Source organism: Tupaia chinensis, unplaced genomic scaffold (assembly GCF_000334495.1).
Source record: "Tupaia chinensis unplaced genomic scaffold, TupChi_1.0 Scaffold000076_1, whole genome shotgun sequence".
Lineage (NCBI taxonomy): Eukaryota > Metazoa > Chordata > Mammalia > Scandentia > Tupaiidae > Tupaia > Tupaia belangeri.
The window spans coordinates 708,412-722,388 of record NW_006159536.1 but is presented as its reverse complement, the minus strand read 5'-3'; the positions used below and the strand labels follow the sequence as shown (position 1 = coordinate 722,388).

Below are 13,977 nucleotides of genomic sequence, written 5' to 3'. Positions count from 1 at the left end.
TCTTACTCTAGCAATCATCTACTTTTCATCAGGAAGAATCTGATTCTTTTGTATGAAAGAAGGAATGTTCCACTAGAAACTACTTGAAGATGGTACTTGGGCTATCATGAACTAAAGCAAGCTATTCTTAAGTAATCTTGGTTGACCAGAACGTGGCATGGTGGGTTAAGGTGCTAGATTCCCATGTGGCCAACCATGTTCTAAATCCTGGACATGGCAGCTTAAAAAAAAATTACAAGTAAATAGATAAATAGATTTAAAAAAAAAGAATCTTAAGAGACTGGCCCCATAGCTTATGGTTAAAGGAGCCCAATCCCACATGGCTAACAGCGGTTTGAGTTGTGGCCCAGTGGCTTGGAAAATGCTGAAGTTATATGTACATGCGTGCCAAGATCCTGACAGTATGGAGAAACAGAAATGACTGTGATGTGACTATGCCCCAATGGAGGATGCTTTCTTCCTCTGGCAAGTGCATGTACCCTCTGGCAATTTAAAGACAAACTAGTATTAGAAAACAACAACATTGGGGCCAGTAGATGACCTTGTGGTTAGGTTGCTGGAGTCCACATGGCCAACTGTCACTCAAACCCCAGGCCCAGCAGCTTGAAAATCACACTGGGCACATGTGTATAAGTGCCCAAGGTCCCAAGAGAAGAATGAAAGAGAAGGGACTGATTGTAGTGTGGCCATCCACACTAAGGGGTGATCTCACTTTCCCCCCTTCTCCAGCAAGTGCACAATGACAAAAACCTTTTAAAAAGAAAACAACATTCTATAGTAGAGTGCTTACGAATGTTAACATGGCATCTTGGCAGGGTGAGCAAGTGGTGTAGTGGTGGTTAAGGCACTGGACTCCCACATGGTGGACCACAATTCAAGTCCCAGACCTGGTGGCTTGAAACTCATGCCAAGGTATGTGTGGATGCATACCCAAAATCCAGAATGATAGAGGACAAGGGATTACAGTGTGACTATCCTCTCTGGGAGGGGTGATTTCTCACTTTCTGTTTCTGTCTCAGGCAAGTTGCTCATACCCTGTAGCAAAAAATCTCTCTTAAAAAACACCATCTTGGCAGCAATATTTTATATTAATCAAAGGAAAAGTTACTGATAGTTACTGTGTAACTTTCTTAACTTTATTGTTTTTTTTTTAATTTGCTATAGAGTACATCTCTCATCAGAGAGAGATACAGAGAGAAAGAGATAGAGGCAAATTTTAAAAGCAAGTCACCAGGTCCGCAACTTGAACCATAGTCTGCCATGTGGGGAGTCCAGTGCCTAAGTACCATGCCACCTACTGGTCTCAATACTGCATAACTGTTTAAAAAGATTGAGCAATGTGACAATCGAGACTTTAATAAAGGAGATCTGGACCAGATTTCTATCTTTAACTTAAGGAGAAAACTAGCACACTTGAAATGTACATTTATGAACTTAAAAGTAAGAATGTCACACTTTCATTGACTTTGTAGTGGACACCAATGTACTACTCATGGATTCATTCCCTCTTTCCCTCTTCCTCTCTCCCTCCCTCAGACACAATACCCCTGCAGCACTCACTTCCCAGGCACTGGGGATGTTGGTGGCTGATGGCTCTCAGGGGTCCCTCTCCAGGCTTCATCTTCAACTTAAAGTTCTATCCCTTGCTTCCAGCGACTAATCCACACAAGGTATGAAGGCTCTAATCCACACAAGGTATGAAGGCTCGTCCCCTTGCCTGGATATAGCCTAATTGGAGGGCCATCCTAGCACTAAAAACTTAGCTGAGGACTCTCCTAACTGCACCCTAAGCCGATTTCTCCCTTGTTCACTCCCTCCATGTTGATCTTGGAAAGCATTCCCATGTAAACTCTGAACCCTAGTCTCCATCTCAAAGTCTCTTCCCCAGGGAACCTATCTGCAACAAATTCTAAACTCAAAGCCAAGAGGACTTGATTTGTACTTAAGACAACCAGACTCTTTCTCGAGATTTATTTTTCTTGCCTTTTCTATTTGTAGGACCAAGGAGCTGGGGGTAGGGGTAACTCCTTACCTTCAACATTTTCTGATTCACACTTTATATTTTATGAAAATGTAAAACATGACCTCCAAACACTTGGTGGAGTATTCCAGTGTCTTACTGAAGTTCCCCATTTCTACCATATCCTACCTAACCCCACCCAATTTAACCTTTACTCTAGCCCCTACATTAGGGGAATCTTAAAGGAAAGGAATTGAACTCCAATTAATACATACATAACATGCCTAAATGGGACTGGCTTTTCATTACAGGGTGGTGATATTGCCAGGCTTTTTAAATTATTTTAAAATACATTCTATGTCCTGGGGAAGTATTGGCATTTTATGGATCTAGTAAGCTATGGTTATTTCCACCTCATGTGTATTTATCAGCACTGTGTTGAACTGGTATATCACAAAACACCCTTAACTTTTAATTCACCTTTATTAAAGACTTATTTTAGGGACCAGCAGATGGCATAAGATGAAACCTGGAGAGGGACCCCTGAGAGCCATCAGCCACCAACATCCCCAGTGCCTGGGAAGTGAGTGCTGCAGGGGTATTGTGTCTGAGGGAGGGAGAGAGGAAGAGAGAAAGAGGGAATGAACCCATGAGTAGTACATTGGTGTCCACTACAAAGTCAATGAAAGTGTGAGTGACATTTTTTACTTTGACGCTGGACTCCCAAGTAGTCAACCTCGGTTCGAGTTCTGGACATGGCGACTTGGAACGTGTGCCAAAAATCTTGAGAGGAGAATGGAAGAAAGGGACTGCAGTATGGCCATCCCCTCTGGAGGGTGATTTCTCATTTTCTGTCTCTCTCTGGTGAGCACACATGCCCTATCACCAAAAAAAAAAAAAAAAAAAAAAAAAGACTGCTATTTTTACATATATGTAGAAAATAACTTACTAGATATTTTCACATCCAAAATAGTCATGAAAAGGTTTAAAAAGAGGTTTTGTTCATTTTGTTTTGTTAATGTTTTATAAGAGGTTTTTATATTAGATTTTATAAGGGAAATCTTCTCACTAGTATCAAATACTATATTGATATTATAATATTCTTGTGGTCTAAACTTGTTTAAAAGCTATTGTTTAAGCTTTTACATTAAAAAAAGTTTGTGTGTGTGTGTGACCTCATAAAGGCTATCAGATATAATCATTAAACAGTGTAGCAATCATTTAACCCAGAGATCAATACCCTCTAAGTGGAATGTATTTTTTTCATTATTTGATTATAATATACTAGTACTGAGGAAGCGACAAGAGAAAAGGCTTCAGAAGCATTCCTGGCCCTCAAGAAGCTTGCAGTCCACCAGGGAATACTGATAGCAAATAAGCATTACAACACCAAAAGAGTTCATACCTGGGACACTAACCTCTCATAGAGAGATGAAATTTAAAACTTTGTTTTATTGTCATCATAAGTATCATGAGACCACAAAAGCCTAGGACAAAATATTTAAAAACAACATCTTAGAAAGGGTAACCCTGGAAGGAAAAAGCAGTGTTTGATTTGAATATAACCTATTCTCGTTCAAGAATTTAAGTGTTTTCAAACAGTAGCTAAAATTCAATGTTTACTTTTTCCTTTGTTCATATACTTAAACCTGAAATTAAGCCAAAAGGCATGATATGAGACCCCAGAAAACTCATCCTAATCTCAAATAATCAGAATATAAGAACTCAATGAAGAAAAAGATTTCAATAGCACTAACAGCTCATAGGATGTAAAACTTCTCATTTTATATTCAGAAAATTCAAAAGCAGAGCTAACCCTAAAGTTGGGCTGTCCTGGAATGTGTTTAGAGGAGTTCACACAGTCTGGCCCTGTACAGCCATTGAGCACTCTCTGTAGTGAAGTTGAATCCTGCATAACTGACCATGGTTGTAATCTTGGCCCCAGTGGCTTAAAAAAAAACTTCAGGGCCCAGCAGATGGCAAAATGGTTACTGGATTCCCACGTGAGAGGTTCAAGACCCAGACCCAGCAACTTAAAGCTCGCAACGCAAGACACATGTATGTGCATACCCAAGATCCCCTTGGGATGATTTCTCACCTTCTATCTCTCTGGTGAGTGCACACACCCTATAGCAAAACTCTCTCAAAAAAAAAAAAAAAAACTCATACAAGTTCACTATTAGTTCAAAGAACTTTTCATATGACAGCCATCAGTGACAACTGTCTATTAAGAGTGAGCAGCATGGGATACAGAAACAACATAAACCTGAATCTCACACTTTTCTTTCATGTTATTTGAGTTTCAGAGTGAGTTAAAATATGACTCAAAATCACAGCAGTGGGACAGAACACTGCTTCATTTTAACGCTGCCCACAGCTTTGACCCTTGAGAACTTTTGGTCAAACTCTGTGTAGTAAACCATTTCATTAAACAGGGTTAGGTTCCTAGTCTCAAAAGGCTGGTTATGATATACTAGAAGTAGGGAAGTGACAAGCAAAGAGGCTCCTGAAAGTCAGTGACCATGTTCTCCTAAGTTATAACCAACTATAAGTCTTCCCTCTGGTCTCTCTTCTGTGCTTTGTAAACATGGACATCTTTCTCAGGATCATAGAGAACCTTACTCACAGTAAAGCATCCCTCCAGCTTTGCTAAGAAGTTGGTATCCCGTTCGTAGCGAATCCGGCAAGCTAAAAGAATCACGGAGTGGATGCTACAGAGATATTCCAGGGTCTGAAGAAGATCAGTGAATGTTTCTTCTAAATATATGATATCAGCTCCAAGTATCAGGTCAAATTCTCCAGGTGAAAAACTCCCCAAATTCTGTCCCCAAGTCAGCTCCTTAACAACAGCTCTGGGTTGGATATGGGGAGGTAAGTTGGCTTGAACGTTCGATTTAAGAAATTCTAATGCTACTTTTCGATCCGTGATAGTCACATGAGCACCTACAATGAAGGACAAAGACAAAGTAATGTTCACATCAGTAAAACTCCCAGGTTAAATCTAGAACACCTCTAAGTTGCTATGCACAGTGCCATGCCCCACCAGGAGAGCTGCCATAAATCAAACAGTGACCACTGCACTGCTTCCTGTAAAAGTGACTTTTTGGCCTCTATGACACACTTGCTGTTTCCTGAAGTGTACCTATAAATTGTAGAATGGGGCCCAGCCATGGTGGTACACAGACAGCAGGCCAGAAGCCATGTGGAGGGTGCAGGTTCAGTTCCTGGGCCAACCTAACTATGCTGGGTGTGCCTGTAATTCTAACCAATTGCAAGGCTGAGGCAGGAGGATTGCAACACAGCAAGACCCTGTCAAATATGCTCATACATATCATCTCTGTCTCTCCTATAAAAGAAAAAACATCAGAGTCACCAAGTAACATAACTTGATGCTCCTGAATGCTGCCAGCTGAGCTGGGTCACCCTCCACTGGCATCTACCACTATCCTTGTTTAATTAGTTCATGATTATCAAGTCAGCAGGACCTCATGGTAAAACAGACTCCAAGAATGAAATGCTGGGAACCAGCCATGGTGGTATGCACTGCTAAGATGCTGCTGCTTAACTGCCTGGAACCACATGGGGAGCCCAGCTTTGATTCCCACTCTGACTTGAAAGCTGGGCATGGTGGCTTGCACCTGTCATCCCAGCTGGGAGACTGAGGCAGGAGGGTCACAATACAGAGACCCTAGCTTTTTTACTTATTTTTTAGATTTTTGACATAGGACACATGCATTCACCAGAGACAGGGAAAATGAGAAATCTACCCCCGCCCCCCAGGTGGGGGGTGGAGGGCAGCCATGCCACAATCCCTTCTCTATTCTCCTCTCAGGATTTTGGGCATGCATGTACATGTCCCCAGTGGGAGTTTCAAGCCTCTGGGTCCAGGACTTAAACCATGATTGATCATGTGGGAATCCAGCACCTTAACCTCCACGCTGCCTGCTGGCCCCCAGAAACCATTTTAAAAAAATAATAAAGAATGAAAACTCGGGGAGCTATTATTCTGAAGATGATAAGAAACTAAAATCAGGAAAAAGTAGTTAGAGAATCAAGGAAGAGAGAAAACTGGCTACTAAGAACTTCCTGTCCTTATGCTATTATAAAGAAGAATTTTTATGTACTTATGTCATAGATATAATTATTGAGATATTGAAAATTTTTAAATTACTTTATTGTATTCACCTGAAGTATACAGAAAATTAATGAGTCAATATTTTATTCACCTGTTTGTATGTTGTTTCTTTTTTTTTTAGGGGGAGAGATTTTCACTCTGGGGTATGAGTGCTTGCTGAGGAGACAGACAGAAAGTAAGAAATCACCCCTCAGGGGGGATGGCCACACCGCAATCCCTTCTCCTCCATTCTCATTTAGGGACTTTAGGCATGCATGCACACATGCCTGGTGTGAGTTTAAGCCGCTGAGTCAGGGACTCAAACCATGGTTGGCCATGGAGTCCAGCAACATAACCGTTACGCCATCTGCTGGTCCCTCTTGTGTGTTGTTGACAAGAAACTAGAAGACCTAAGTTTCTGAACTAATGTGGGTGAGAAAAGTCTGTACTGTGGGTAACTCTTAAAGTAAAGCACCCACTTGAAGTCAGCCCTGACAGACCTCATTTATGTAGCAACAACGTTAGTGTAATCCTGTTTCGTTTTGGCCCCTGAAGTTCTGAAATTTAAAAATGTTTCATTTATTCATAAAATTATTTCCTGGCACCATCTTCGGTTAGTAATGTCCATGGATCCTGCAGGATCTCAGACCAGCTATGGTCAGTGCCATACTGGTGGCAGCTCGTGTTGGATGGTTCTTATCTTTTTTTTTTTTTTTTTTGAGAGATTTTCACTGTAGGGCGCGTGCGCTCGCCAGACAGACAGAGAGAGACATAGAGACAGAAAGCGAGAAATCACCCCCCAGGGGGGATGGTCACGCCGCAATCCCTTCTCCTCCATTCTCCTCTCGGGATCTTGGGCACGCACGCACACGCGCACGGCATGAGTTTTAAGCCACCGGGTCCGGGACACGAACCGCGGTCGACTACGTGGGAGTCCAGCGACATAGCCATTACGCTAACTGCTGGTTCCCGGATGGTTCTTATCTTGATGTGTGACGTTACAGCAGTAATTCCATTTGCCGTTTACAGTCCTAGTGGGTGACGCTGATTCGTCAATATCAAGGTGTTAGACTGCATAAGCCCAGGCCTACCACTCTGACCATGCACTGCGAGACAGTGTGCTGCCCAACGAGCAGAATTCAATGGCAACTTCCGTCTCTTCTGATGATAAAAACTGCAGACAGCTGTTTCCTAGTTTGACTTAGCACTTAAACTCTGGATTTCTTAACAGTCCCGCAAAGCTCTCTGCTGGCCATACTGGAGTGACACAGCCTTGCACACATTACTTCAGTATTCATTTGAATAGATCTTAATTGTAGACCTTCTCTAATGCCTCTCAGGCATTTTGAGGCTACTTCTTTTTTTTTTTTTTTTTTGAGAGATTTTCACTGTAGGGTGCGTGCGCTCACCAGACAGACAGAGAGAGACATAGAGACAGAAAGCGAGAAATCACCCCCCAGGGGGGATGGTCACGCCACAATCCCCTCTCCTCCATTCTCCTCTCGGGATCTTGAGCACGCACGCACATGCGCCCGGCGTGAGTTTTTTAAGCCACCGGGTCCGGGACACGAACCGCGGTCGACTATGTGGGAATCCAGCGACACAGCCATTACGCTAACTGCTGGTTCCCTTGAGGCTACTTCTAACCTGCTAAGTAGTTCAGAAATTTGGGCAGGACCTTAATAGTCCCTGTAATAGCCATCAATTCTACACGTATCTGAGTGGCTGTCATCAGCTGTGGGACAGAAACCCTTATCCTCACAGATGCTGCATTCAAGTAAGGAAACAGGCAGTAAGGTTTTTTGTTTGTTTGTTTGTTTGTTTTAAGATTTTTGCCATAGGGCACATGCACTTGCCAGAGAGGGGCAGAGGAAGACAGAAAGTGAGAAATCATCCCCCGGGGGAATGACCATGCCCCAATCCCTTCTCCTTCTGGATTTTGGGCACACATGCACAAATGTGTGGTGTGCTTTCTGAGCCTCCAGGTCTGGAACTCAAACCGTGGAGTCAGCCATGTGGGATCTGGCACCTTAAGCACCACACCCCCACTAGCCCCCAATAAGGTGTTTTCTAAGAGATAAAATAGCCGAAATGTGTTAAGAAAAAGAATAAAGCAGGAAAGGCAGACGTGAAAGGTCAGGAAATAAGGGTGAGTGGATAGGGGGGGCTTCATTGGGAGAGGGAGAGAGGACCTAACCTAGGGCTGTTCAGGGGAAAGAACATTCCTGGTGGACAGAGGGGCAGGTACAGAGGACCAGAGGGGGCAGGCAAGGAAACCAGAGTGGTTGGAACAGAGCAAATGACACAGGAAGTCATAGGGAAGGAGTCAAATGAGGGGAGGAAGGCCCATCACCCAGGGCTTAGTAGGTCACATTTCAAAAACGCTGTAGCTTTTACTGAAATAGGAAGCCACTGGAAACTCAGAAGCCACTGGAAAAAACTGAGAAGAAGATCCCACTAAAACCTAAGTCAGTGTGGGTTTAAGGGCCAGCACAGCCCCAGCACAGGCTGGCTCTGGTTTCCAGGATCCCTGGCATTCACTTTGTGACATTAGCTTCTAGGCAAGGCCAGAAACAAGGAGGCCCGGTGAAGGATGGCAGGAGTCTGCACCTCACTGCAGCTGTCCCAGACACCCTCCAGGGCTCAGCTCCCCAGTGCATCTCGAGGGAGCCCCCTCCTGGCTTTCCTGGGGATCACTTTTACCATTCCGTCGACATCTGCCAGCTGAACAGCCATCCCTGCACAAGGCAGCTTTGTCTGTGGTTTCGTTTCTGCCTTCTTGCTTGTTTGGGGTAGGGAGTACAGGGGATGTTCAGTCCTTTAACCTATCAGTTTCTTTTCCATCTTTTTCCCCCCTGTAATTAAGAAATAGACCACTTGTCCCATCATTTCCCAGTTGAATTTGCCGACTGTGTCACTGGGGCAGTTCCACATGTGCCCGTCCTCTGTACTGCCTTTGTTTAATTTGAGTCTGATTTTTCTGAACAGGACAATTTCAGAGGTACATAATGTCTGGTGGACTCTTTTTGTGACATTAGCAGCCACTGATAATGCTCAGATCCTAAATCATTAGATTCCTTTTACATTTATTGAAAATTCTATAAAAAGAAGCTTCTCTCCATTACTGTCTGATTGTGTATAAAGAACTGTCCAAAAAAGGATCGAGTTCCCTTCTCCATCCCCTTTCATAAGCCAGAGTCCGAAATAGAGTTGGCTTCTCAAGATCCTCCAAAGATGGTAACTAGGTTTAGTTTGTTGTTATGGGTTAAATATACTTGATGTATTTTAATCCACTGCACTTATTGTTATTGCTGTTCAAATTGCCCCATCTTTTACCAGTGGCCTCTGACACACCCCAGTCATCTTTGACAGATTCCTTGCTCTTGTATTCTAGGGTCACATCATACATTCCACTTAAGAGTTGTTTTTTTGTTTGTTTGTTTGTTTGTTTTCCCACGTGGAAAAAGTCAGTTTGCAGGGACAGACAGGAAGCCAATACTTCAGAAGAAACACAGAACAAGAGCAGGAAGGGACGATCCAGAAAGCATTTTACATGCCTGGTCTGGCGGTTTCTGCTCTCCATTACTGTCTGATTGTGTATAAAGAACTGTCCAAAAAAGGATCGAGTTCCCTTCTCCATCCCCTTTCATAAGCCAGAGTCCGAAATAGAGTTGGCTTCTCAAGATCCTCCAAAGATGGTAACTAGGTTTAGTTTGTTGTTATGGGTTAAATATACTTGATGTATTTTAATCCACTGCACTTATTGTTATTGCTGTTCAAATTGCCCCATCTTTTACCAGTGGCCTCTGACACACCCCAGTCATCTTTGACAGATTCCTTGCTCTTGTATTCTAGGGTCACATCATACATTCCACTTAAGAGTTGTTTTTTTGTTTGTTTGTTTGTTTGTTTTTAAGATGGGAGAATAGCAAAGTTAGTATGCTACAGAGCAGAACTACCAGGTGGAAAAAGGGAAAGTGGCAATGCAGGATGGCGGCAGGATCTGGGGCACTAGCAGAGGGCTGTCCTGTCTGGGACAAACGTTGTAACACACACGAGAGCAAAGCCAGAGATTGAGGGACTACCCATAGGTGGGAAGAGAGACAGTGAGTGGGGGGAGCTTGGGAGTTCTCTTCCAACGGCTTCAGCGTCTTCGGCGAAAGCCAGCAGGTGGTGTGACAGTTAAGGCAGCTGGACTCCCACGTGGCTGACCACAGGTGGAGTCCCAGGCTTGGCAATTTACTTTCTCACTTTCCTTCTCTCTCTGTCTCTCCCTGGTCAACTTCAATACAATAAAAATAATACAATGAATAAAATTAAATAATTCTTAAAAGAAAAAGAAAAGAAATGTCATGCTGAGAGTGAGGAGGCACAAAGGATTGGAGGTTTGAGAGAGCAAAACTATGAAACGGTGCTAAGTGCAGGGCGAGAGAGGAAGTGGTGGGTGACCGCGGGGCAGCATCGAGAACCCTCTTGAAGTTCTTGGAACCAGCAGGAGGGGTAATGGTTAGGATGCTGGATTTCCACATAGTCAACCATGGTTCAAGTCCCAGACTTAGTAGCTTAAAACTCACGCCATACACGTGTGCCTATGTGTCTAAACTCCCAAGAAGAAAATGGAGGAGAAGGGACTGCAGCATTGCCATCCTACCTGGGGGGTGATTTCTCACTTTCTGTCTCTCTGGCAAGCACACATGCCCTATAGCAAAAAATCTCCCTCTAAAAAAAAATAATAAAAAATAACCCTCTTGAAGTTTATTTTTTTATTCATGACAGTGTTGTTAAAAGGGGGGAGAGAAAGGAGCACCCTCTAAAGGACTTGGTCACACTGCAGTCGTCTTCCTCCTCACCAGGATCCTGGGCACACACACACATGGGCCAGCATGTTTTCAGGACAGCTGGTACAAGGACTCAAACCATGGACAGCATGTGGCTTCTGGCTGTGAAGGCCAGTACATTACCAACTGCACCAGGGGCTAGGCCCTGATACAACCCTGAGAGCCAGCAGCTGCATGAGCACAGGTGTGGGGCAGGCGGGACACTGCACTTAACCTAGGGTGTTCTCACCTGGTGAATAGGACAAAGTGAGGAAGGCCAGGATGTTGATGGTGATCCTATCACTGCCCATGAAATTTATGCTGGGTAAGAAGGGAAATGAAGTTATATTTAGCTTATTAAAGACTAATGGAAACCGAACCAAAAGAGAGCCCACTGTCACTCACTTAATAACGGAAGAGAATGTGTTGATGTGTCATCACTTACAGTTTATTTTGTAAGCAATGCCTTATTCAAACATTCAAGCACACAGTATGTGCCAGAGGTACGAACATGTGCAAGAAAAACCTGACCCAGGGCTCAGAGTCTCGTGAGGGATGGAGACAGAAGCATAATTGTGACCGGTGTGGGAAGCAGAATAACAGGAACATGGGTGTGCACAGGAAATCATGAATCACAAAGGAGAACTTCTTTAAGAGGAGCAGAGGTCAAAGGAAAATCCCCAAAGGAGGAGAAATCTGAGCTTAACTCTTCAAGGTGTGGCATGAAGGAGTGAAGAAAAAGCACTCCAAGCAGAAGGGACAGGTCAGAGCAGTGGGGCTGTGTGGAAAACCAGTGAGGTTGAAGAGTCAGGGAGATCATAAAGCCCTGCTCAGAATCCTGGACTCGGCCTGCAGACAGCGGGGAGGCAAAGTATTTGGGTACAGGTCACCCCGCAAGATGGCTCATTCTGACAGCTACTGAGCATGCAGGTCTGAGAAGATAGAGTGGAGGCAGAGGGCCAGGTGGAAGGAGGGCATGATCGAACAGGAGACAGGTGATGAACGCTCAGGCCTGGCAGTGGGAGTGGAGGGAGAAATGGATTCGGTGAACAGCTGAGAGAGAATGGGCAGGCCTCACGGAAAGTGGAGAGGTCGGAGCACAGGGCAACACTGGCTTGGGTGACCATTTGGACAGTGGTGCCGACTGAGAACAGAGGAAAAATGAGTTTGGAAAGAGAAGAGTTTGTGCATGAACGTGCCATTTGAGGTTCTGGGAAGCAGCCAGGGAGCGTTCTCCAGCTTTCAGCTAAACACCCAAGCCAAAGTTCAGCAGAGATCTTCACCAGAAGACAGTTTCTTTCTGAACATTGTACTTTTTTTAAGAATTGTTTTATTTAACTTTATTTATTTATTTTTTAATTTAATCAGAGAGGGACAGAGTGAGTGTTTTGGTGGGGAGCGAGGGTGAGAAAGTAAGCCACAAGGTCCGGGACTTGAACCACCATCAGCCATGTGGGAACACCCTTAACCACACCACTTGCCAGCCCCCTAAACACTCTATCTTAAGACAGTGGTCCCTGGGCTTTGTTTGGCATCAGATCACACTATGAGCTTTTAAAATCCAGATTCCCAGGGCCAGCAGGTGGCACAGGGGCTAAGGCACTGGACTCCCACATGGCCAACCAGGGTTTGAGTCCCAAACCTGGCAGCTTGCTTTCTCACTCTCCCTTTCTTTTTCTCTCTCTCTGACTCTCTTCAGTCAAATTTTAAAACAAGTAAAATGAAATACATAATGCTTTAAAAAAAAAAAATCCAGATTCCCTGACCCACCTTGGTTGACAGATTCATGTCTTCAAAATGGGATATGTTCTTCTATGAATAATTCCCAAACAGCATAAAGGCTAGGGAGATTTTCAAGCTAAGAACTATGTTCTGAGAGTCAAAATTGAGTTCTAATGCTAACCGCAATCCAGTAGCTTTGTGACCTTGAACAAGTTACTTATCCTCTACTAAGCCTTCCTTTCACCACCTGGAGAGAGCTCTAAGTAGGTCGGGCCACTTCCTACTAGTGGTGCTGCTGCCAGAGCACAGGAAACAGCTCAGTAATGAGCAGCTGGTGTTTCTTTTAATGAGAAAGTCTCACCACCCTATAGTACTGTTCTGCGTAGCAGTTACCTTTTTCTAATTTTTCGAGGATTAGAGCTCTGGTTGCATTGAGAGAAAGAAAAAACACCCCCAATGCCAGGGGACATGGTAACATGGCAATCCCTTGTCCTTCCTCTCTCCCTCCTTTTGGGCACACATGCACATGAGCCCAGTGGGTCCTGCACTTGAACCCCACAGCTGACAATGTGGGGGTAACACCTTGTGTCATGGGCTGGTCTATTCTTTTTTGCTTTTTTGCTTCTTAATGTCCCCTTCCCCTCCCATTAATACCGCCATTAGAATTAGAATATAAGCATCCTAAGACACTGGCCTAGCTGCCAGTTCACCATTCTATCTGCAGTGACCAGTCAGGCATGGTAGGTGCTCCCTAAACTCAGGAGTAAATGACTAGAGTTACCAAAAAATGATCAAAATGGACTCACTCAATCTGACATTTCACAATCACTACCTGTTTTTTTTTTTTTTTTTTTTTGGAGAGGTTTTTGCTATAGGGCGCATGCACTCACCAGAAAGACAGAAAGTGAGAAATCACCCCCCAGAGGGGATGGTCACACCGCAATCCTTTCTCTGTTCTCCTCTGGGAATCTTGGGCATGTACGTACAAGTGCCTGGCGTGAGTTTAAGCCACCGGGTCCAGGACTCAAACCATGGTTGACTACATGGAAGTCCAGCCACATAGCCATTATGCCAACTGCTGGTCCCCCTGTTTGAGTTCTTACTGTTTCAATTTTACAGAGATTAACCTTTTTTTAATTGCCAGAAGGCATGTGTGCTTTCCAGAGAGACAGACAGGAAGAGAAAGAAAGCATTCCCCCAATGGGTACAGTCACTACAGTCCCTTCTCCTCCATTTCTCATTCCTATTGGAATTTAGGGCATGTACACACATGCCCCATGTGGGGTTTTTTTTTGTTTTTTTTTGTTTTTTGTTTTTTAAAGAAGTATGTTATTTAACTTTATTTATCGAAATTTGACTGGAGA

At 43.9% G+C, this 13,977-nt stretch overlaps 1 protein-coding gene across 4 annotated transcripts in view; it reads right to left on the bottom strand.

Moving 5' to 3' along the window:
• Positions 1 to 4,287: 4,287 nt before the first annotated feature.
• METTL21A (methyltransferase 21A, HSPA lysine) overlaps positions 4,288 to 13,977 on the bottom strand; it is a 17,408-nt gene continuing 7,718 nt past the window's right edge. For 3 of the 4 annotated variants that reach the window (XM_006142441.3, XM_006142444.3, XM_006142440.3), the window contains exon 4: positions 4,288 to 4,903. In XM_006142441.3, coding sequence (XP_006142503.1) covers positions 4,506 to 4,903 — 398 coding nt within the window. In that variant the 3' untranslated portion in view covers positions 4,288 to 4,505. Of the gene's footprint in view, positions 4,904 to 11,141; positions 11,213 to 13,977 lie in introns of all 4 variants that reach the window. The other variant, XR_003547945.1, reaches the window with a different exon arrangement.